General features: G+C 49.8%; 18 protein-coding genes across 18 annotated transcripts; 11 read left to right on the top strand and 7 right to left on the bottom strand.

The window, feature by feature from the left end:
- Positions 1-73: 73 nt before the first annotated feature.
- On the bottom strand, positions 74-1,741 carry GL50803_0012218 (uncharacterized protein; the record flags this gene model as incomplete). The annotated part of the gene is made up of 1 exon (XM_038045706.1): positions 74-1,741. The coding sequence occupies one exon, from the start codon at positions 1,739-1,741 to the stop codon at positions 74-76; it is 1,668 nt and encodes a 555-aa protein (XP_037902073.1).
- Positions 1,742-1,898: 157 nt separating this feature from the next.
- Positions 1,899-2,432, top strand: GL50803_0015600 (uncharacterized protein; the record flags this gene model as incomplete). The annotated part of the gene is made up of 1 exon (XM_001705632.1): positions 1,899-2,432. The coding sequence occupies one exon, from the start codon at positions 1,899-1,901 to the stop codon at positions 2,430-2,432; it is 534 nt and encodes a 177-aa protein (XP_001705684.1).
- Positions 2,433-2,449: 17 nt separating this feature from the next.
- Positions 2,450-3,136, top strand: GL50803_0012220 (putative Hydrolase; the record flags this gene model as incomplete). Its single annotated transcript, XM_001705633.1, has 1 exon — positions 2,450-3,136. The coding sequence occupies one exon, from the start codon at positions 2,450-2,452 to the stop codon at positions 3,134-3,136; it is 687 nt and encodes a 228-aa protein (XP_001705685.1).
- Positions 3,137-3,153: 17 nt separating this feature from the next.
- GL50803_0012223 (Kinase, NAK) lies at positions 3,154-5,082 on the bottom strand (the record flags this gene model as incomplete). The annotated part of the gene is made up of 1 exon (XM_001705634.1): positions 3,154-5,082. One exon carries the CDS (start codon positions 5,080-5,082, stop codon positions 3,154-3,156), a length of 1,929 nt encoding a protein of 642 aa, XP_001705686.1.
- Positions 5,083-5,165: 83 nt separating this feature from the next.
- GL50803_0012224 (uncharacterized protein) lies at positions 5,166-6,035 on the top strand (the record flags this gene model as incomplete). The annotated part of the gene is made up of 1 exon (XM_001705635.2): positions 5,166-6,035. The coding sequence occupies one exon, from the start codon at positions 5,166-5,168 to the stop codon at positions 6,033-6,035; it is 870 nt and encodes a 289-aa protein (XP_001705687.2).
- An 86-nt stretch (positions 6,036-6,121) lies between these two features.
- On the top strand, positions 6,122-7,339 carry GL50803_0012225 (uncharacterized protein; the record flags this gene model as incomplete). Its single annotated transcript, XM_001705636.2, has 1 exon — positions 6,122-7,339. The coding sequence occupies one exon, from the start codon at positions 6,122-6,124 to the stop codon at positions 7,337-7,339; it is 1,218 nt and encodes a 405-aa protein (XP_001705688.2).
- A 186-nt stretch (positions 7,340-7,525) lies between these two features.
- GL50803_0029796 (uncharacterized protein) lies at positions 7,526-8,605 on the top strand (the record flags this gene model as incomplete). Its single annotated transcript, XM_001705637.2, has 1 exon — positions 7,526-8,605. The coding sequence occupies one exon, from the start codon at positions 7,526-7,528 to the stop codon at positions 8,603-8,605; it is 1,080 nt and encodes a 359-aa protein (XP_001705689.2).
- A 212-nt stretch (positions 8,606-8,817) lies between these two features.
- On the top strand, positions 8,818-9,657 carry GL50803_0012229 (uncharacterized protein; the record flags this gene model as incomplete). The annotated part of the gene is made up of 1 exon (XM_001705638.1): positions 8,818-9,657. The coding sequence occupies one exon, from the start codon at positions 8,818-8,820 to the stop codon at positions 9,655-9,657; it is 840 nt and encodes a 279-aa protein (XP_001705690.1).
- A 132-nt stretch (positions 9,658-9,789) lies between these two features.
- GL50803_0012230 (uncharacterized protein) lies at positions 9,790-10,482 on the top strand (the record flags this gene model as incomplete). Its single annotated transcript, XM_038045707.1, has 1 exon — positions 9,790-10,482. One exon carries the CDS (start codon positions 9,790-9,792, stop codon positions 10,480-10,482), a length of 693 nt encoding a protein of 230 aa, XP_037902072.1.
- Positions 10,483-10,510: 28 nt separating this feature from the next.
- Positions 10,511-13,333, bottom strand: GL50803_0012231 (uncharacterized protein; the record flags this gene model as incomplete). The annotated part of the gene is made up of 1 exon (XM_038045708.1): positions 10,511-13,333. The coding sequence occupies one exon, from the start codon at positions 13,331-13,333 to the stop codon at positions 10,511-10,513; it is 2,823 nt and encodes a 940-aa protein (XP_037902071.1).
- A 17-nt stretch (positions 13,334-13,350) lies between these two features.
- Positions 13,351-13,734, top strand: GL50803_0015602 (uncharacterized protein; the record flags this gene model as incomplete). Its single annotated transcript, XM_001705639.1, has 1 exon — positions 13,351-13,734. One exon carries the CDS (start codon positions 13,351-13,353, stop codon positions 13,732-13,734), a length of 384 nt encoding a protein of 127 aa, XP_001705691.1.
- A 49-nt stretch (positions 13,735-13,783) lies between these two features.
- On the top strand, positions 13,784-14,569 carry GL50803_0015603 (uncharacterized protein; the record flags this gene model as incomplete). Its single annotated transcript, XM_001705640.1, has 1 exon — positions 13,784-14,569. One exon carries the CDS (start codon positions 13,784-13,786, stop codon positions 14,567-14,569), a length of 786 nt encoding a protein of 261 aa, XP_001705692.1.
- A 15-nt stretch (positions 14,570-14,584) lies between these two features.
- On the top strand, positions 14,585-16,183 carry GL50803_0012235 (tRNA (guanine26-N2/guanine27-N2)-dimethyltransferase; the record flags this gene model as incomplete). Its single annotated transcript, XM_001705641.1, has 1 exon — positions 14,585-16,183. The coding sequence occupies one exon, from the start codon at positions 14,585-14,587 to the stop codon at positions 16,181-16,183; it is 1,599 nt and encodes a 532-aa protein (XP_001705693.1).
- Positions 16,184-16,225: 42 nt separating this feature from the next.
- On the bottom strand, positions 16,226-17,190 carry GL50803_0015604 (putative 26S proteasome regulatory subunit Rpn10; the record flags this gene model as incomplete). The annotated part of the gene is made up of 2 exons (XM_001705643.2): positions 16,226-17,138; positions 17,168-17,190. The coding sequence occupies 2 exons, from the start codon at positions 17,188-17,190 to the stop codon at positions 16,226-16,228; spliced, it is 936 nt and encodes a 311-aa protein (XP_001705695.2).
- Positions 17,191-17,231: 41 nt separating this feature from the next.
- Positions 17,232-18,380, bottom strand: GL50803_0015605 (uncharacterized protein; the record flags this gene model as incomplete). Its single annotated transcript, XM_001705645.1, has 1 exon — positions 17,232-18,380. The coding sequence occupies one exon, from the start codon at positions 18,378-18,380 to the stop codon at positions 17,232-17,234; it is 1,149 nt and encodes a 382-aa protein (XP_001705697.1).
- A 199-nt stretch (positions 18,381-18,579) lies between these two features.
- On the bottom strand, positions 18,580-20,139 carry GL50803_0012240 (Kinase, NEK; the record flags this gene model as incomplete). The annotated part of the gene is made up of 1 exon (XM_001705648.1): positions 18,580-20,139. One exon carries the CDS (start codon positions 20,137-20,139, stop codon positions 18,580-18,582), a length of 1,560 nt encoding a protein of 519 aa, XP_001705700.1.
- A 511-nt stretch (positions 20,140-20,650) lies between these two features.
- Positions 20,651-20,938, top strand: GL50803_0015606 (Tctex-1 family protein; the record flags this gene model as incomplete). Its single annotated transcript, XM_001705651.1, has 1 exon — positions 20,651-20,938. One exon carries the CDS (start codon positions 20,651-20,653, stop codon positions 20,936-20,938), a length of 288 nt encoding a protein of 95 aa, XP_001705703.1.
- A 15-nt stretch (positions 20,939-20,953) lies between these two features.
- On the bottom strand, positions 20,954-22,213 carry GL50803_00d40995 (IFT complex B; the record flags this gene model as incomplete). Its single annotated transcript, XM_038046455.1, has 1 exon — positions 20,954-22,213. One exon carries the CDS (start codon positions 22,211-22,213, stop codon positions 20,954-20,956), a length of 1,260 nt encoding a protein of 419 aa, XP_037902070.1.
- Positions 22,214-22,223: the final 10 nt, after the last annotated feature.

Below are 22,223 nucleotides of genomic sequence, written 5' to 3'. Positions count from 1 at the left end.
GACGCTGGCATGGTAGCTAAAGAGAAAAAAGTGTTCTCAAAAGGAAACTGATAAATCTATTTACACGGGCCTGCTAATCGCTAGTTTCGTCGTTATCACGCTCATAGAAGATATCAGTCTCTATCTCTACAGCCCAGTCAACACCACCAATTGTCTCTGGTATCGTGGGCTTCACGTTATCAAGCAAGTCTCCGTCTGCACTATCGGATTTGCAATCGTACGCTGCCTCCCAATTGTTACACAACCTTGTATATAAGTCCTCCAGCTCTACGCGCTTGATATCAGCATCTGGAGTGTTCTGCTCGCCTAGAAACGTGTATATAGGTGCCATAGATGACACGTATATTGTTGCCAATCTGAAGATTGCCAGGATACACGACTGAGAGAACACGCCTCGAGTCACCCTCCGGCTATGAATGAGCCTGCTGAGTGTCACCACAAGGCAATCTCCGAGACAAAGGTATCGCTTGAGGAAGACATCCGTTATGAGTAGAGTATCCATCTGCCGAGAGAAGCTGAGGGTAGAGGTAACATATTGGTACTGCAGAACGAACATGTACGCAATGATGAGGTGAAGCATGGCCTGAAAGTCATACGATATCGCGTTCGTAATGTCTCTTTTGTGCCCAGGACCTGCGCGCATGCGGTTGGTGGACTCTGTGATCAAGTGCAGCATGTCGGAAAGCATACTATCAACTATCTTATTGTTAATGCCTTGTGGTAAGAGTTGCAAGAAGCGTAAAAGCACAGCGAGGGAGTTGTATGCCCGGAGTAGAGTAGAGATCTCCAGTTTGGAGAACTCCTTGTTCGATATTTGGGAGTATATGTTCGCAGTCATCTCATGGATGGCGATCTGGACCATATCTGGGTGGTGCCACACTTCACAAGAGATCTTACGTACGTGCTTCCACTTGGGCGTGTCGTCGTTGGTTGCCTTGGCAACGGCTTTGCGACACATAGACTGGCCCGTTGTGCTGTAATACTTAGGAACCGATTTGACGTACTTGTACGTCTTTGGGATACTGTATATTAATTGCATGGATCCTGCGGACAAAGACTCTTCGGGAAGGGAATTCGAAATGTGCCGTGGAACCAGCTCTCTAGGGGCATAATGCGGAGACACCCGAGTGGCCACAAAAGAGGGTAAAGAGCTAGAATAAGAGACGCTCTCAGTCTCTCTTGAAGGAACGTGCTGGAGGTGCGGATTGCCAACGATGATGTTAGTGAGCTCGCTATTGGGCCGGTCCAGAAATGCTGTCTTTGTTGACTGAGAATGGGCAAGCTGAGGGGTTGCGTTATTGGATTGCACGTATGTCGGCAGCTGTGCGCAGCTGACTGTTGTCTGGCCGCACAAATAGTTTTTACTGAGGATATCTGGGGATCTATGCTCCCCATCCACCTTCTTTGCTACAAGAGACCCCGTACGGGTCTGGTGCATGCCACTCCCAGTCCCCATTAGAGTTGGGTCACTTTCACTGAATGTACACTGGGAGGGATTTGCAATCCCCACTGATCCTTGAGTCGGGCTAGATATTTGATTCTGCACCTCTGTATGGAGAGAAGAGATAGAACCAATGTAGGAGTTGAGCAGAGCGATGGCGTTCTGCAGCATGGCTTCTGTTTGACTTCGCTCGTCCAGATCGAGATCTGTCCGGGTTAGTGTAGCCTGTAGGTCAATGATGATTTTCTGCACAGCCGTTTGCTGTGAAAGCAGAGCAGAGTACTGCTGGTCGTAGCTCATAGTATTTTTTGGAAAATTGATTATTCTTTGCGCGGATCTCGCTCTGCGCCCAGACAGCCTGTGTACCTGCTGCCACTAGAAAAGAATGTGGCCGGATAGCTCCAAGTAATGAGACCAGTGAGCGATCCAGCCAGGTTTGAGGCTGGGAAAGATAAAAATGACGGACCCCATCATAACTATCGGACCCTATCTCTACATGAAGCTTGTAAAGATTAGTACCCGAGTTGACTCGTGCCTTGGTATGCTTCTAGGAAAGATTTCTGCCGACTGTATTGAGCTTTGCGAGGTCTTGGGGCTCAACTTCAATGTAGAAGATCCTAGCCTTGTAAAGGCACTCAAGCATGCTGTGGATGCTCAGTCAACCTTTTACAGCCATCTCACTCCTGTTGGAATAATATTTATCGGTCAAGAGCACCATGTGCCATCTGATGTGGTGCATGATGCGTGCGCTTACTTCTCCTTAGACAGACCGGTCTTAGCTGCCAGTTACAGTCCGGAGGATAAGGAGCCTTTTATCGTTCAGGCGGATAAGAGGTGCAAGCTAAAGTTTGTAGGTACCGCCTCAGACTCTGCCGTAGTTAGAGCTATGTTTCCCGAGCTTACCCGGGGCGTAAAGTTGCAGGAAGCCCCTCTTCCACCAGCAATTCCTAAGGAATTGCTTTCGGTGCTTGCTCTGACTCTGCGTAATTGAGTAAATCTCTGAATAAAATGTCCTTGGGAGTCAAGGACGTAAGGGATCTGCTGGACGGCGTGCGTGCGATCATCTTTGACCTTGACGGCACTCTCCTAGACTCAACAGGTGCATGGGACACAGTTAATCGTAGTACCTTTCTGACTAGGGGTATGGACTATCCAGACGACTTTATGGACAAAATTAGCGGGAAAACAGCTATAGATGCTGCCACATATTGTGTCAAGGAATATAACTTCAACGATGTGACACCGGAGGAGCTTGCAGACAAGTGGAAAGATATATACATTGAGCTCTTCAGAACTCAGGTTTCATATACTCCTGGAGCAATTGAGTTTGCGCGTGTTGCCAAGAGTCGCGGCATGCTCCTCGCTATAGGTACCGCATGTCCCCATGGTGCCATTGATGCATTCTTCTCTGGACGACCAGAGGACAGAGACCTCTTCGACGCGATTATCTCTTGTGACGATGTTTCTGCCAGCAAACCAGACCCTGCCATTTACTTGGAGTGCTTCAAGAGGCTTAGTATCAGTGCATCTGAGGCTCTAATATTCGAGGACTCCATCCACGGCTTAGAGGCTGCTAGGCGCTCAGGGGCAAGGGCCGTGGCTATGCTGACGGGCCCGCGCCCACCCACTGACCGTCCCGATTTGTCAATCCACGTTGCATCGACATTTACAGAACTATTATCTGTAAACCAATAAATCAGTGTACACAAGCGCTATTTATTCCCTTGGGACACATTTGGCATACAAAACATCTGCTGCATTTGCAGCTGCTGTGTGTAGACCTTCTGCTGTTCTGGCGTCATCATATTGAACACAGCTTGATCCTGCGCCGGAATCTTTGGTTGTTCAAAAGGAGTAAACGGAGTAGCCTGATTCCCCCATCCAAACAAGTCGAGCGTTGGATTTCCTGGGTTCTGGGTGGGAACCTGTGGTTGCTGAACTGGGGGCTGTTGCGGAGAAGGTGAGGGTTCAGATCCTGAGCTAAAGAAATCTAATAAGGAATTCATATTAGGCTGCACACTTGGAACAGGTACCGGAGGATTGCTAAGCATAGCAGGTGGACTAGAAGCCATAGGCTGAGCTTGAAGTTGCGGAGGAGCTTGCGACTGTTGTGTCGAGAACATAGGCTTTCCATTGAAGTTGAAGTTTGGCAGCCCTTTGGCTGTGGAGGGTGATGGGAGAGATAGCGCTGGCTGTACAGCGCTACCAGCTCCTCCGCCAGCACGAAAGGCGGGCGCAGTGGATCCAGAAGAGAGCTGGAAACCTTGCGCGGCGGCTAAGGACGACTTTTTAACCTGCAAGCCAAAAGTATCGCCGCTATTGGGGGCTCCCCCGCCGGCCTTAGCATGACTATCCTTTTTAGCCATCGCTTCAAAGCCAAAGAGAGGTGTGTCCTCGGTGGAAGCAACAGAGACACAGGAAGACTCTCGCGTCAAGCCCTGGCCCTGGTTCTGCGGGGGTAGGGCACTGAAGTCAAAGACCGGCGTGGTATTTGAACCCATGGGTTGTTGCGGCAGTTGAGCAGAAAGAAGAATATCCTGAGGAGGAGACCCAATACTCTGGGTCATTAACTGTGGAGACATCAGATCGGCCGGCCGAGGAGTAAATTGAATCCCCGTCTTGGCCTGGATTGCTTCAGCAAGGTACCAAACGTCGGCGCGCTGCATAGGATCTTTAACTAATGAGACAGAGATTAAACGCTTAAGATCTTCAGAGTACCCAGGTGACGTAGGCAGTCTGTACTTGCAGTTAAAATTAGCAAGAACCTCGCCATCAGGGAACGGAAGAGTAAAGTACATCATTCGATAAAGCATCACTCCAAGAGCAAAGACATCACTTCGAATGGTAATTGGAAATTTTGCAAAGAAATCAATCATTTCAGGTGCACGATAGGACGGCGTTGTCTTTTTCTGTATCTCGTTTTCCACGGCTGTCCTCAGGGCCAGATCCTTTGTAAACACACTCCCGTCGGGGTATTGGGCCTTGGTACACGACCCGAAGTCACAAACCTTGAGATACTCTGCGTGCTTGGCCGTAAGCTGTCCCGGAGAAATATGCTCGTCGAGGGGATAAGACATCAGAAGGTTCTCGATTTTGAGGTCGCGGTTTATGATGCCCATAGAGCTCATCATGCAAACGGCCGAAACCACACGGCCAAAGGCATTCCATATGAAGTCTTCAGTGAACTTACTGTTCGGTGCCCGCTGCATGACATCGACTATGGATCCTCCCACGCACAGCTCCATCAAAAGAACAATTTCCGATGGAATTTGGAGGCGTGCGTTGCAAAGTTCAGCAACAGCACTTGGAGACAACTGGGTCTCGTGTCCTGCAATCCGGGCGGCGTAGAGCTTGACAACATTGGGATGACTATTGAAGCAGACGTGGTAATAAGTCTCCATCAGGCAGTCCTTAAGGGCAGCACTAGTTTGTATAATCATTCGCTTGACCGCATAGACCTCGTTCACGTTCATGGGGTTCGTTGCTACGTAGACAAAGGCAAATCCTCCCTGTGCCAAAAACTTAGTGACTAGCAAGGAGCGTCCCCCAATAGTAAGGGTGGAGCCCAGGAAGCCATCATTAGGACAGTTCTTTGGACGCTTTTCGACAACGGGCCCCTGCTTCCCGCCCTGTTTAAACATATCCTTTTACTTTTTCTTCGACTTCTTCTGTGCAATAAAAGTTAAAATTAATGCGGCTAATTGAAAGTAATACTGAATCAAAAATGCACACTGCGCCTCTAAAGCCGTGGAAGCCTGCCCACGATCCATACCTCCATACCAGCTATGCTAGCCAGACAAAGCACGCTGTCCGGGAAGCAGATACTACGATTAAAGCTCTCAACTCGCACAGAAACCATCTTATCCGGGATGCCCGCGCAATCCAGGACGAGATAGAGCTGCTAAAGAGATTGAAGGTGGAGGCCGTCCGTCGGAAACAGAGACACTTGCAAGACGAACTAGAGCGTACAGATCGTAGGATTGCCAAGCAGATCGGGATAGAAATCCAACATGATGTGAACGAAGAAAACAAGCTCACGACTCTTGCCAAAGCACGTACAGCACGGCAGAATGTTTTACTACGCAACAAGCAACTCGCTGCAGACGTGCGGCAAGATTCTAAGGAGCAGCTGGAGGATCTTCGTGTACGGCGCGATGCTTATCTGACCCAGGTAAAGTCGGATAGGCTCCAGGAGACGCTCGATAGCTTGGATCTTAAGCGCGCCTACACCATGAAGATGGGCAATAAGGTACGAGAAGCCCGAGAGCGGAACATCTGCGAGATGGACGAACTCAACCGCGACCGCCTTCAGAAAGAACAACTTGTCCAGGACCTCCGCGCACAAGAGATAGCTCTCCTAGAGGATAACGAGGAGCTTCGTCGGCTATTGAACGAGGAACGTAAGGGCATACCTAAGACTGTCCTCGCCACGAAGGGTCGCCTAGGAATGGTGAGAGCGTATGAAGCAGACTTTAATGAGCAGATATCTAGTCACGCGACTGTCCCTTACAGGCATGACATCGAATATATGGGCCAGAGGACATGCAAGAGCATTTGGGACTGCAAGGATCTCCCCCCTTCCGCAGCAAAGTGATGTACACAAGCTCTCTTTGTGATTGTATGGACATGAGTAAATTAATGCGCAGAGGCTACACCATGGCGGCAAATCTTAAAAAGCGAATGATCCCCCCGGAATACTGTTATGCAACACACGCTGGAAAGTGCCCCAAGTGTGACAACGGCTGCTACGAGGGATGCACATGTATGCAAAAGCGGATGAGACACATTGGCCACGACCTGTATAGCACTGGAAAGCGACTAGCCTATCTTGAGAGTGACTACAAGGATTATGCTAGGCGCAATGCATGCCATCGCCTTTGGGAACTGAATAAGGACGACTCTGACTTCCAGGCACAGCAAGTCATGTTTCGCAATCTTGTCCGCGCAGAGGCCTGTGGAGGAGATACTTCGCGGCGAACTTACTTAGCAGACGGCACGGTGTTACAGAGCAAACCACGCACACACCCACAGGTTTACAGGTCAGATGGGTCCAAGCTAGGCGGATTGCGTACAACTCTCCCTTCTTTTGAGCAATTCAACTGCCATCTCGACTGCAATCCGCCGGTACCGTGCTCCAGCAAACTAACGAAGGCGATATGTGTGCCTCCGAATGTGCGCCAAGGCTCTCTATGCTGCAAGGACCTCACTAAAAGCTTCCCATTCAAGTGTCCTATGATAAATACGTCTAACGCAAAGACTACTAGGGAGAGTGATGCCCTGCCCTGTTCTAACAATTGTACCACCGAAAATGCTGACGTGCCAGTAGATAAGATAGACCTTTCTGACCACTCTACGCCTTCCTTAGACAACAATGACACAGGGTATTGTAAGTGTTGCACGCCAACGGGAACCCTGGGCCGCAGTACTTCATCCCTCGTAGAGTCTAATCCAAAATACGACGCCTGGCGCCGGCAGTATCTCTCTAGAGATCCGAAAGCAGATAAGAAGCATCAGTGGTTTATGAATGAGCAACAAAGGATAGTTAACTCTTTACAGCGAGATCAGAACCAGCGGATGGATATGTGGGGGCGCGAGGAGGCCTGCTTGACCACGCTAAAGCAAATGGCTGATGAAAAATCTCGCCGCTTGAAGATTCTTGAGCGCGACTGTCTTCGAGAGTCTCTTGGGCTTCAGCACGACAGAGACCCAGACAGAACTCGGATATCTAAAAACCTCTACTTCGCTGAGTCGCCGGTTTTTGAAGTACGGCCAGCAACGACAGACCTTTCTTCCCAACCGTCCAAGGCACGATTTGTTGAATACCGTGAAGCAGCCAGAACCGTCAAAACCCTTCTGGACAATACTGTATATAATCCCCGGCTTCTTTCAAACACGTAATAACCTTCTCAACCATGCTTATACCCTATTAATGGATTGAGTGCGCCAAGTCCACTAACTGAAAACTGGTAGCCTTTGTACTATACTCCGTCAATTCACAGTAAACGCTTAGGCTATGGTTCTCGGCCCACAGTATCCGAAAGCGCAACTTTGCGCAAAAATTTATCGCTAATGATAATTCAAAAAATGAGCTATAACGGGCCGTCGCCTCTGAATGCTAAGAATCACGGATGCGGGTATCAAGGGGGACCTTGCAACTGCGCACAGTGTATAACATTCCCCCATTTGCCTTACAAATGCATCCCGTTCCAACAACAGCTGTATACCCATCGGGTCCGGACAAATATACACCGCACCCCAACTAACTACAGAGAGCTTATTATGAATACTATTCCTTTGAAAGAGCCTCCCAGGACCCCAGTCGTGACCAGCTCCCTCACTGCTGAGGAAACCGGCCGCCTCCTCAGCTCTCACCGCCCTACAATGAAACAATCTCAAGGCATTCCGGACACCCAAAGCCTCAAGGCACAGGAGTGGGGTACAGAGTCACAAAAGGCCCAAGGGCGGCCCCTGACACCGAATGCAACAATGCTACTGGACCAAGATTCCGCGCCGAGCAGGACCGGTGAAATAAATATAGGCACAGTGCTAAACCCCCTTGACTTCGAATACAAGCCTCCATGTTCGCGGACGTCCAAGCAGCGCTTGCCCCAACCACTAGCGGCAAAGACAGAAACACAGCCAAGGTCGAATACTGGACTCTGCGTTCGGCAAGAAATCGAGTATCCCGCTGAAACAGAGGCGGTAATACGAGAACACTGCACTACCATGTTTGATCCGTACTGCGCAACCCACGATGGGAGAGACAGAAGCACAAGGAAGTTCGGACCTAACGCAACTATACTCAAGTACCCTAGATACCCCAATCATCCTGAAAATGTCTTTAAGCCTGGCTACTCTGAGTGGCATCATGAAACTATACAACCGATAAAGCGAGAGCTCTTTGTGGAGCCGCCAAAACAAAGGCGGTGTCTCTCAGAGTGGGAGAAGCAGCAGAGGCGCGAACAAGAGGCAGAGGAGGCGCGCGTCATGTTCAACAACTTTTCTAGCGGGATAAACTCCTTCAAGGCATCAGCACTCCCTATGAGTCGCTGCCGAATGGATCTCAATGACATAGCCGGGCAAAGGGCATCTCTGGAATATCTGCCAACTGTATCCACTGCTTGCCGGTTTATGGGGTGTCACGGACCTGCCGGATGTTCATGATCATCAGAGCTCCTTCACAAGCGCTGGCTCAGACGCGATCTTTATTTTAGTTTTGTTTCTATAGATTCTGTTGAACCCAGTGTTTGCAGGTGCGTCAGCTAGGCAGTACTAACTTCTCTGTGCGCTACAATTGCCCTACGTGTAAATGTCTGCGACAAGTAGCTCTTTTTAAAATCTGGTAGGTACATTAGCGTCGACGATCGCAAAATAAAATGCGGTGCCCAGGATGTCCTCCCAGCGTGTCCTCTTCTCCGTGTTTCTCTTGGCCGTCTTCGACGCACCATAGCGCTGGTAGGAAACAGCAGACTGGGTGCATTCTCAGCAATGAGCTGTCTAAGCAAGAGCTAGTTCACCTGCTTGTCCGCGAAGCCCGACGTATGGCACACTGCCGTGCAACCGGAATACCTTACCAGTCCCCTCTTCAGCTTGCTATCCAACGAGCATCTGCAGCTGAGTCTGCAACCGCAACCGCAACTATCGACAACAACCCGGGCGCCATACTTATCAGGCGAAGCGGTCCGTACGCCCCCACTTTACACAGGTATCCCTCAGATCAAGTCCAGCCGTACATGTCTTCGACCCTGCATTCCGTTGTAAAGGAGAATGTACACCGTCGTCCTCGAACAACCTATTCCGCGCATACAGGATATACTTCATCTGCTAAACATGAGGCACTATCAGAGAGACCACGTCGACACTCATCTACCTCTCAATATTCATCGCGTCCTCAGTCCGATGGCACCCACGGATCAAGTACTTCTGGCTACGGAGTACGGGGGCCAGATTGTTGGACGGATAGCGGCGATATTCGACCCCCTATAAGCGCCCCACATCGTTCACATGTTGCTTTTACCAACGGCAAGAGACGTGCCCATTTGAACCCCAACGGCTTTGAAGATGGATTTATCTCCATGCCAGGGTCCTTCAGGACATCCTCTGTGAGCGACTCCTGCCACATAAACCCAAAGCTCTACAGACCTGAGTACAGGCAATCCTCATCCTCCTATTGTCACTTTCGGCCGGACTTGGGAAATACATACTTCTATAACTGACACCATCCTCGGAAAAGTCGCTGCTAGATGGTGCATGGATGCACTTGGCATTAAGTCTTGTGAATTTGCAATTAGAAAGCTCAAAATTTCATAATTGGCGGATCGACCCCTTGGAGTCCTCTGCTCAAGCGTATGGATTCTTCGAATGGTTTGGGTCGTATAGGCTCATCTCCATGCATCTGTGGAAATCACGGCTGCTTGGACCCTATCGTTAAAATCCCACGAAATAGCACTGACTCTGCTGCGGCTTGGAACGCTGCCTATCTTAGCAGTTCAGCTCCCAGTCTACAACACCTGAGTCACAGAAGAGATCCCAGGGACTTGAAATGGTACGATAATACGTATGAGAACAGAAGGAATAGTAAGGCCTTTGTAACACCCATCTTTCGTCGCCAACTTCCTTACTTGCAGCCTCCGGGGCCGTTACCCGCATATAACGAGGCTATACCACATCAGACATCATATCAACGTGAGTTCACCCCTACTATATCAATGCGGGTACGCTCGGAGAAATTGGTCAAGCCAGAGATATTGGACAGTCCCTTGCATAAGTCGTTCAGTTCTGCCCAGCTGAAAACTGTTGTCAGACCTTTTACAGCCGTTCCAGTCGACTACTCTTCTGAATACGTAAGACACCAAAAGGGTTGCACTACAAAATCCAGTCTATCAGTAGAACCACCTCATACCCAGAACACAACAGTGCCCAAGAAAAAGAGCCCCTTCGACGAACTTTTCGATAGAACTTACTTCAAGCCATCGGGTGTTAGCGGGCCACGAGGAGCAGAATCGGGCTTTTGGCCTGCAAGCACCAGGCGCAGACTTTAACACACTGTCTCCATAATCTATTAAACTGTTATTGACTAACGATAAGTGTATACTTCATTAGATTGACTGCCCATGCAGGGACTAGACCTGAGTCCAGGCCCTTGTCTATAGCAATGTCACTCAATTCTGCTATTGACTTGATGGGTACTTGTGTTCTGATGACTGTATCTGCGCACGAAACTTTAATTATGAGGTCAGTAACTGATGTCAGTGGCAAGGATAGATGTGAAGATAAGACAGGCCTGCATGGCTCCTGGTTATGAACTTTTGTTAATTTGCAGTTTTCTAGAGCCATAATCTCCATTCCATCTGTAACCTTAACAAAGACTTGCCTTCCTTCGAGTCTTTCATCAGTTACAATGACAGCAACGGAGAGCCTGAAGTCCGGATCGGTGACTTCGAGATCTAAAGCAAATGCCGACTGTATTGTGTGCCCCGGGGTGTGTACGCTTAGTTTATTCTCAGGTGGCCTTGTTAGTGGTACTGGAGTATCTCTCACCAGAAGCTTAATGGCAAGAACCATCGCCCATCCGTTGCCCCATCCCAGGAGGCTCAAATAGTTTATATCAGCTGAAGTGGAGGAGAACCAACCCTGAGCAGTCAGTGGTAAAAGAATCTCATTTATCATAGCATCTGAGAGCTGGGTCAGACGGTTAGTCGAAATACACCGCAGCAGCATTAAGCATTTAATTGACGGCTTAAATTTTTTTGGGAATGGAAGAGATTGATAGAGGGTAATGTACTCATTGAGATTGGAAAATTTTTTGAAAAATAAAAACGCTAGCTGCAAGAGATCTTTGATCAGTCTGCTATCATTCTGCGCCAAGATTGCAGTGGAAAGCCCCGTTATCTTTTGATGTATGTCGAACAAATGGTTTTCATCCATAAGATCGTCTAGCTGCTTTACAAGGGAGCCGCTTTCGTCAAAGTTATGAACAACAAACCATGTGCGTCCTATGATCTGGAACTCCCACTTTGTCGCGTCGCTGGTACAACATGATGGAGGAACTTCTGGTATTTCTGTATCAATGGTCAGTGAATCTTGAACTGAGATTGGTGATTCTGGCGTAAAGGAGTCTGGATTTGAGTCAGATTCTTGTCCAAGCTTAGGTTCGACTTCAGATAACACTTGTGTTGATCTGTCAGCGGTCGAGATCGTCTTTTCTGACTCATACTGCACAGATGCATCGGCATGTGCCTTCGCTCTACCAGACGAACGTAGAGTCTTATGGATTGATGAGGGTCTTCTTGCTTGTTCTGCGTGCCCGATAGTCTCTGCTGATTTCTCTATTGACTCTAGCTCTGCTGTCAGAGGGTCCTCACTTGTCAGACTTGGAGTGTCACTTTCATCAAGATCTTCAAGCCTGCACGCATCTAGGTGCATGTCTCCATCAATAGCATGGGTTACATTTGCTTTGGTCAGGTAATGGTACAAAATCTGCTTATTATGTTCGTGTTTTTCTTTAAGTAACGGAGGGGCCGGCAGGGCTATTGATGCACACACCCGATTGTTCTTATCTGTATTCCTTATGGTAGCGCTGCTAATATTATGGACCTTAGTCTGCTGAAGTACTCTACGAAGAGCAAGGAAATGCTTGTCCGCTCCTGCTCTTACCCTCCCTTGTATAAGGTCGTGATTGTTTGCTTGCACTTGAAGATACGCCGGCTGCTCTCTTTCTTGTTTTAAGAAATCGGGCCCTATCAGTCTGATGACGCTATTTCCGGTATCACAAACAGATATGCATAATTGTCCATCTAATGTAAATGCAAGGATACCCTGAGGATTGCTAAACTCTGCTTTTTTGAGCGCTCCATTCAGATACCCACTTCGTCGCATAGGGTTAGTTAGTTGATATACGTCTATGTAGCGATCGTCCGTGGGCTCTTTTGGAGCTCCTTCGGCAAGAGAATCTAAAGTAGACTGCAAATCGAGAATGGCGTAATATAGCATATGTGTATGGCTATCTGCTAAAAATATAATCGTCTGAGTAGATGACATCTTGTACGCAGAAAGTCCGCTGATGTGCTCAGGCTCGGATAGATAGGATTGATGAATATCTGGCTTTACATTTTGACCACAACGTTGTTCATCCTTAGATCGCATTCTGCTCTCGCTAGCTTGGGACATAGAAGACGAACGACATTTGAGTCGGAACTTTACGCCCCTTTTTGTTTCAAGTGAAATGACCACCAAGGACGCTTTCTCAGAAACTAATAGATATTTGCGCTTATAGAGATCAATCATATTACTGGGAAGACGTAGAACACCGACATAGAGAGTTTCGACTGCCTGGATGGCAAGTAGAGCTTCTCCAGATGGCTGCTCGAGAAAAATGTCAAGGAGAACCAGCTTAAGCGATCGCTGGACAGCATCAAGGACTAAAAAGCTTGTGGGAGAATATGGCAGAATGTCCACTGGCTGCGTGACGTCTAATGAAAGCGTTCGAAGAACCCCACAAGTAGACGAGCAGAACTGGACCGTAGAACGCTTCTGACTTAGTTTGAAGTAGTTAGTTAACAGTAAATATTTCACAGACCCGTTGCCAGTGTCCGCGATAAGGAGGATATTGTTTAGAATGGCGAGGCTACGCGGAGCACGGAGAACGCAGTCGGGCCGCCATGAAAGCGTGTGCACGCCTAGATCCTTAGTTATCACTCTAAGACCATGGACTAGTTGCTGGTCTAAAATGAAGAAGGCTTCTCTGGATTGGTCATATGCTATGCGCGAAGGCTTTGCTAAGGTGCAACTCTGTAATGTACCATCACAGAACCCTGCGATGCCGGAGCCTGCAAGGGTATATGCTACATATCCGCTCAGACGAGTGACAGCGGGGTCAGCTGGTGAACGCATTGAAAAAATCGATTCTAATGGAAGATCTGCTGAATAGAATAATAGAGGCCAAGAAGGAGGCCTTGGATGGCATTACTCGTGTAAAGGAGATACCCCGCATTCTCCGTGATAACGCGCTCAGGATTGCCGCTCTACGGAAGGAGCTCACCTTCATCCATGCTCAAATTGCCGTTGCCCAGGAATCTCCTGTTGAGCGTGAAAAGAATATCTGTCTTGCTCTAGAAAAGATGCTGGCTTATCGCAAGAGCCAACGTGCAATCTTGCAAAATCTCTGCAAGGCTCTGGGGATCTCCATTGACGATTTTCAGCCCGAGAAGATCCACCTTTCTCAGCTCGTGGCTATCCTCAACGATGCAAGCATGAACCCAGACATAAACCTTGACGACAGCTTTACCCTGTAGGACATGGCGCTAGGTCTTTTATTGCACACATCTCTGCACCAAAAAATTAATGTCATTGAAAGTCACTCCAGAGACATGCAAGGATCCAGAGTTACTGGCCTATGCACAGTATCAACAGCATCTTCTGGAAAAACATACTGCTAAGCTGAAGGAGCTGGAGAAGGAGTTCCTTAATAACAAGCTCAAGGAGAACACGATCAAGATGGCGAACCACAAAATTGCTGCGGAATACGATGCCCAGGTGCGTATTCTCCACGAAAAGAACGACGAAAGCGCGCGTTTGCACGCTGAGTACAACAAGCTGATTCAGGACCAAAATTCCTCACTTGAGAAGATGTCACAGGACCTTTACGAGCAGTTTCTCAACGAATTCAATGCCAAGAACGATGAACTGAATGGCTTATTAGCAGAGATAGATACAATGCAAGCCGATATGAAAACAACAGCAATCAGCATTGAAGATAAGCGCACCAAGGTTCAGACAGATGTTGATTCCCTAGGGACGTCAGAAAAATGCATTGCAGAGGCTGTAGAGCAAATAGAAGACGAGAGAAGTAATCTAGAAAAGCTAGAAATAGAAATCCGGACTCTCTATCAAGCACTGGCAATTCATACAGAATACCACGCCAAGTTGATGACGATAAGTGCAGAGCAGGAGCAGGGGTATGAACTTGTTAGAAACGCTTTTGAAACCGGCCTCAGGGACAGAGGCTTTCTTTATCACCAACGGAATCTTCTTATGGCCGTCAGAGCGTTTCAGGAAAGAGGGCTAAAGGTCTACAAACAGCTAACAGAGCGATACACGAGGCTACTTGAAGCACTTCCAGACCAGTAAATTGTAGGGCATAAAATGAACGACCAGCCTCAGGACTTTCTCGACAAGTCACACGCAGCTTTGCAATCGTCGACACATACCGAAGGGACGGTGTCCTTCACCTATAACCCTAGCCAGGTCTTTTTCAATCCCACACAGATCTTTAATCGTGACATCTCTTTGCTGGTGGTTGATCAGTATCTACAACACATTCATGACCAGTCTACAGTTCAGAAAGCCATCATAATAGATTGTCTCTCTGCCTCTGGTCTTAGGGCACTACGGTATTCCCGGGAGCTCCATGTGACTGTCCCTCTTCACATAATCGCAGTTGACATATCTCCAGCTGCCACAGCTGATATAGCAATGAACCACGAAGCCAACCCAGTAACCCTTCCAGATGTAGCCTTCGAGATTTCCTGTATGGACGCCAACAGGAAGCTGCAGGACCTTCACCACTCCCGGATGCCAGCAGCAGTTATAGACATTGACCCTTACGGGCACCCGACACCCTTTCTTCCAGCTGCGTTGGATGCGTGCTCCCATAATGGCCTTCTTTGTATAACAGCTACAGACGGGGCTATCACATGCAGGAAGCAGTGCAAGGAGTGCTTTATCAGGTACGACGCTGCGCCAGCTACCGGAAGAGTGTGGGCCCACGAGGGTAGTATCCGGATTGTTATGGGTGCCATTGCTAAGGAGGCGGCTCGGCGTCGTGCCTCTATAACGCCACTCCTTAGCTTTTTCCACAAGCATTACCTACGAGTCTTCGTCCTGGTCAACAAGAGGAACAAGTGCAAGTCCCTTGATATGTACAAGGCTATGGGAACTGTTTATCACTGCATGGCTTGTAGTTACTTTATCACGCAGCAAGCAGACAGCGATAAGCTCGCTCTTCCTCTGGCACCCGACTCTAAATGTCCATACTGTCTATCATGTATGCATGTTTCTGGCCCTATGTGGCTTGGAGATCTCCATGATAAAGAGTTTCTTAATAGATTGGAGGAGGCTCTTCCAACCTATCAAGACCTCCACAGCTACAGTGATATTGCAGCACATATCTCATTTGCAAAAGGAGAATGCGGGCTCCCACCGCTCCTCTACAGTGCAAACACTATCACATCTTATCTGAAATCACTTTCACTCTCCACAGCGCACTTGGCAGCGGCCCTGGAACAGCTAGGTTACCGTGTTGGCCCTGCCCACTCGCAACCTGGAGGATTCAAGACTGACGCCCCATTTTCTGCTGTCCTCGGCGTTCTCTACCCATGGCACAGAATCTGTGTGTTGCAAGGAAGTAGCAAACCTGTACAGACTCTTCAGCTAGCCAACGTAGTTCCTGTATCATTGAGCGACTCTGTGCTAAGCGAGCTTTTGGAGCGTTACTTTTCCCTAGACGATTCGTCTAAGGGTGCTCTAATCAATAGGTACAAGGAGGACATCAGCCAGTTTTATACGCAATATCATCAAACAAGTATGACCAGCATCTGCGTAATAAACTATTTCTCCAGCTCCCAGAACGTCCAACAATGGTTTCATAGATCATGGAAAACTGATAACGGACTCACAAAGTATCGGCCGGCCAACTTCAAGCCCAATCCAGAACCTAACTGGGGCCCAAAGAAAGCCAAATAAAGCGGCTGCTAATATGGCAGAAACAGTATGGGATGTTTACTTTTACTTTGGGTCAGAGTCGTCCATGGCGTCCAGATCTTTTGCCAAATCGTCTGAGTTTATGGAATTCTCATCCTGCGTCGGACCAAGCCTATCTTCACGTTCTATACCAAAAATTGAGGGCTGCGCATCTGTTCCCTTGAAAGTGGTTGGTGCAGAAGAAGTGTCAGTAGAGGGTGGGGCAGATGCCTCTGCATCTACAGCATCCTCATGCTCTGCACTACCTTGCTGGTTGCGACGCGCAGCTTCCTCCGCCTCTTGTCTACTCAGCTGCAAAGCCAACTGGAGCTCAATGTCATCTTCATCGTCGTCGTAATTGATGTAGCCCGTAGCCATGTTTCCAAGCATGAGGGTCTGGACATAGGAATTGACAAAGTCATACAGGGAATTCCCATTAATATGGGTTACGGTCGCATTTATCCTATTGCTCCCTGCAGCCGAAGCATCCACGAGGTACTGTAAAAGCTGTGCATTCGCCTGAGCATGCTCTCCAAAGACATAGAGCGTAATGTCAATGGCTTCACTGCTTAGCTCCCTGCCCAAATTGGTCATGTCCTCCTTATCCACACTTAATTCTAAGGGGCTGTAAACGAATGCTACTATCGATGACGCCATCGTTTGGGTTGGCCTGTGACGAAGAGAAAGGAGAGCTATCTGGATAGCTGTCAAAAAGGCTGATGGTTCAATCGGGTACAGGCTGTCAGACTGCAGCTTTAGAACACTTTCACGAATGTGTTCAGGGTCGTTCGTAAGCGGGCAGATAAGGCGTGCTTTGCGCCCCATTCCAACAACAGATGCAAGAGACTCGCTATTACTATGGTTATCTTGTGCAAATAGAAATTGGCATGCTTCCGACTCTTGGGCCAAGACGGTGGGAGAGAAGTCCCCGTTAATGGAGTATGAGCTATTATCAATGCTGGGTGTTAGATGGAAGGAGAAACATACACATAGGACACTACTCGAGCCATTTTAATTTTAGCCTATGTAGTCAGCCATAGGCCAGGTCTGTTTACTTACCAAGGCGAGAATAGATCTGACAATTATGTCTACCATCACCTATACCAATTCCTGCACGCTGTCTGGTGCAGGAGCTGGCTAGAGCTTTGTCCTTTTCCTGTTGCAAGTAGATCTTATTTGATCCTAGTTTATCAACATTTAGCATGTCTGAAGGGCTCATAAGCATCTCAAGAGTCTTCTCCTTGTTTGGTAGACGTGTATCCTGAAAATCAACTCCACCTTCACGAAGGCGAACCTCTAGGTCATTGAGGACAGCCAGGCGTCTGTCATTGTCCTTTTGCATGTTTTGTACTTTAGTTTGATAAGCGGTTGCAGACCTTATCTCCGGGGTCTGTCCTTGGTCTGATAAACCGTATCTGGATCCTGCAGCAGGGTCTATATAGCACATATAGTGTCCAGATGTCCGTAGGTGCCCTTGGAATTGGGGCGGAAGGCATTGAATATGGGCATCTAGAGACGGAACATACTTGTTAGTGCAATATATAAGAGGCCTTCCACTCATGCATACAAATCGACCATAGGTATCATCCTTGCGGGGGACTTTGAATACATAAGACTTGCGTGCTGAGCACGCACTTTTGTACACCTCAGAGGGGGATGCATCTGAACTAATGCTATATCTTGCAGACTTAGACGCTCCATACGGATTCTGTTGTTTCTGAACGGTCGATAGTGTCTTGTAGGGATAGTTTAATTTGTAGGAATGGTCCTGAAATGAAGTCGCTTTGCCGTGAGTAGGAATCTTGTGCGCCTCTGCACAGGCCTCGCAACAGGGGTGGTCTGGATCGAAGACCTCGCCGCAGCATCCCAGTGCGCCCTCCCCGAAGGCACGGGAGCCAGGCCTGGGGCTGCACTGGGAGAAGCTGCGCGGCGGGCAGCCCGGGTCGATGCACGGACGGCCGTTCTCGATGGGGTCGATGGCCTGCCACTCGGGGTCGAGGGCGCGGCGGGCCATGCGGCGGCGCTCAAAGGCGAGGTACTGGTTGACGTCGTCCTGGGTGACGTTGTTGTTCGGGGGGCAGTGGCACCCGTGCCTCTCCCAGTTGGGACACTCGCAGCACCTGCAGGGATTCAGCGTGGTGACCCCGCAGTATCTAGGGCCGTCCTCCTGCCTGTGGAGCGCGGGTCTGGCGGAAAACATTTTTAAGTTGCCCAGAGCGCCGGCCCCAGCTTCACAGGAGGGAGACGTGGGGGGCTACCTTCTAGAAAACCTGGCAAAGAAAGGAGATGTTCACACAGTCTCGCCTAGGAAGTCCATGAGGATCTCCTCTACTTCTGAGTACCCTCGATCTCGCGCTATTTCCAATGCTGTCTCACCCTTTTTATTTTTCAGACCAGCCTCACATGCAGCCAAGGCATTCACTACATCGACACGGTTCTTTGCAGCAGCTTTCATGAGGGCGGTTACTCCGCCTCCTCTTTTCATAATCCAACAATCTGGTGACTATCTCAGTGAGCCCTTTCTCTGCAGCATACATTAGAGCCGTACATCCGCTGCGATCTTGATATCCGTGTTCACACTCTATCAGTTCTACTGCGGAATTTAGACTCTTCTTGGCTACCGCCTCCATAAGGGCTGTCCTTCCGTTATTGCTCTGCATTCCAGCTTCTACCTTGATAAGGAGTCTCACCGAATTGACGCTATTCTTCTGCGCAGCACGCATAAGGGCAGTCCATCCATTTTTATCACGGATGCACTTTTCGTGCTCTAAAAGAAGCTCGACGATCTGAAATCTGTCCGCCTCTGCCGCATACATCAGCGCAGTCATTCCTTTATTGTCCTGTTTTCCCATGCTAACTCCACTGCTCAAGATCATTCTGACAGTTTCGATATTGTTACTCTGGACTGCAGTCATGAGGTTGACAAAGGCAAGATTTGCTACAGTGTCGCTTGAATTAGGACCAGCATTCCTTAATTCCTCGTTCTTCTTTTGAAGACTTTCAATCTGGCTTGCTTGTTTGGCAACGATGTTCTCAAGAGACGCGACTCTTTCCATCAAAGTCTTCAGCATCTTGTCGTGCAGTCCAGTTGAGTCGCCTAGGTGTCTAATACTAAGTGTGGTAGCAACATCTTTTGAAGCCAGCACATCACAGAGCTCTTTCGCCGTTATGCGGCTTGAAGGATTTAAGACAAGGAGGCGACTAATGATGGCCCTGATAGATGGATAGGTAACTGCATTGAGGTTAAGCTGGAAATCTCTATTGCATTTGGTGAAGTCGATGGTTCTTATGATAGTTATATTTCCCACAGCAAGCTCATAAAGAATAACACCAATGCTCCACATGTCTGATGCAGATGTGGGGGCTCCCCCACTGCGCACCTCGGGAGCTTCATAGTAGGCCACGGAACTTGCCATATTTCTATCGCCAAATGCGAAGTCTGCAATGGAAAACTTTTTCCCCTGATCAGCTACCAAGATATTAGCCGGCTTAACATCTCCATGAACAACTGACAAAATAGGCAGCCCATTAGGTAGCTCTTTGTTCAAGTTGTGAATGTATGCAAAGGCAGAACAAATTTGCCTGGAAAAATCAAGAACCATGTCTTCGTCCATTGGCACACCTTTATGACGGCGCTCCCTCAAGAAAACATCCAGTGAGCAGTCATAACGATCCATGACAATGCAAATGCACTTATCATCTTTGATGACTTTGCGCCATGTTACAATGTTATCATGCTTTATAGCCTGCACAAGCTTGTCGCTGTCCTCAATCTGCTTGACCACTGGCTCATTGGGTGTGCTATATTGAACCTCCTTGAATACCAAATTGTCGTGACCTTTAATTGCAAACACGGAACCATGTATGCCCTTTCCCAGTTCGGTGCCCATGCAGCTTAGCAAATCATCAACAGTAACGAAGGCGCTTACCTCATTACACAACGCAGCGTTCCTCGTCATTTTTGTTTAATAAAGGATTGTCCCAATCTTGAGTGATTGGGTGTAGTGATTGTGATTCCACAAGTCCAGACACATGTGTCCTTGAGACTCCTGTCCTATTAAACATAAGTGTAATCATCCTTGCAGACTACGAGTCTAACTCTGAAGGCAATCCAAGACGACTGAATAAGCACTTAAGTGTTATTCAGACAATCTCTTACAACATCACTACTTCGGAGAACATGCAGACTGGTTACTTATCGATTGGCTTACTAATAGATGCAGCAAGAGAATGACTGCTTTTATCTTGCAGTGTGGAACGCCCCTCCGTGTGTGCCTGCTCACTTGTCCTGGCTTGATGTTCAGATCTGTGTGCAACACAGAAAGGCAGGGCTGGGGCTGTTATTCAGAAGCTGAGCTCAGACTTATACACCACTACTCACCTCAGAGGCTGATATGATTAGGCATTATAGAGCTTGTGCGTCCCTCGGCGCCGACCAAAAGGTTCGACCGGCAGAAGGCCCACGAGGAGATGAAGCAGATCGTGGAGAGGCGGCTGCGCGGGCGGCAGTACGACTCCGAGGACTGCGCCAAGGTGTCCAAGGAGCTCGCAGACGAGATCCGGGCCAAGGTGCGGCTCATCTCGGACAGCAGGTTCAAGATCTGCGTCTCCGTGACCATCATCGGCCAGAAGGGCCAAGGCATCCGGAGCGAGAACAAGTGCTACTTCGACGCCGACGCCGACGCGGAGCTCCGCCACGTGTACCAGAACGACGACATCATCTGCATCGCCAACCTGTATGCCGTCTACTACTACTGAGCCCGCGGGCACCATTCACTTGCCGGCCATGCCCTTCTTGAAGTTGACCGTGGAGACAAGCACGTGGTACAGGATCTCCTTCGGCGAGCCGCCTATGTTCAGGAGGTCCCCGGCCTGCCGGAGGAAGAACTCGACGTCGCTGTTTGTGCACTTGGACGCGAGCTTGTTCAGGCGCGTCTGCTCGCTGGCCAGCTCTGTGTCCAGGTCGAACAGCTCCAGCAGGGGCGCCCCGGGCGGGTCGGGGAGGACGGGGAAGTGGACCGCCGGGATGAGGGGCGGCGTGGGCTTTTCAAAGCTGGGGTTCACCAGCTTCAGCGTGGGCTCTGACCTGCTGAATCCCATCTTCTCGTACAGGGCCGAGACCTGCGGCAGGATGCTCGGGTTCGCCGACGGGACGGTGTCCAGGAGGTCTGTGAAGTCGTCTGGAAGCGCGTCGGGGGCGTGCAGGCAGGCGCGCATGTTCAGCGCGACCGTCTGCGTGTCTGGGATGTAAACGGACTCCTCGGCCCCTCCCAGGAGGGACTCGTTCACGTTTGCGGCAGAGGCGAGGGCGGGCGCGTCCGGGTGGCGCAGGAGGTACTGGAGGATCAGCTCGAAGAGGGCGCGGTTGTCGAACCTCGCGAGGAAGCCGTCGGCGAACATCCGCGACGTGCCGAGCACCACGCACCGGCCGAGCCTCGCGGCGCCGTCCTCGCGCAGGGCGGCCGCGACGGGCTGGTTCGGCGGGAACGCGCTGTCGCCCGACGAGAGCACGACGGCCGCCAGGCTCGGGTTGACTGCGAACGACGTCCCGCAGGGGTAGACGACGGAGACGTCGCGGGCCTCCGCCGCGGGGCGCGCCTTCTCCAGCTTGGTGAGCAGCGAGGAGCAGACGAAGGACGAGGCGGTGAGGAGCAGGTGCGTCGGGTGGTACAGGCCGGGGGTGTGGACGGAGGATATCACGGGGTCTGCCCTGATGCCCGAGATCCCCAGCTCGTTGAGCATCTTCTCGGCGTGCTCGGAAAAGCGGGTCCGGGCCGCGTCGGCGACCATGACGAGCACGGGGCCGCCGGAGCGCCTGTGGCCCTTGATCGCCTGGACGTCTGCCTGGCTGAGGGTCTCCAGCCCCGCAGAGACGACAAGCAGGGCGCGCTCGGGAAGCGGCCTCGAGAGGGAGGAGGTCACGTCGACAGAGAGCCGGCCCGGGAACGCGTTTGCCAGCTGCTTGGCGAAGGCCGTCGTCGCGTCCGCCTCTCCGACGGGCGCGTGGAAGACCAGGTGCGGGGCGCCGTCCATGGCCGCGATT

The sequence above is a fragment of the Giardia intestinalis genome, chromosome 4 (assembly GCF_000002435.2).
Source record: "Giardia intestinalis strain WB C6 chromosome 4, whole genome shotgun sequence".
Taxonomy (NCBI): domain Eukaryota; phylum Fornicata; order Diplomonadida; family Hexamitidae; genus Giardia; species Giardia duodenalis.
This window is presented reverse-complemented; position numbering and strand designations above follow the sequence as displayed.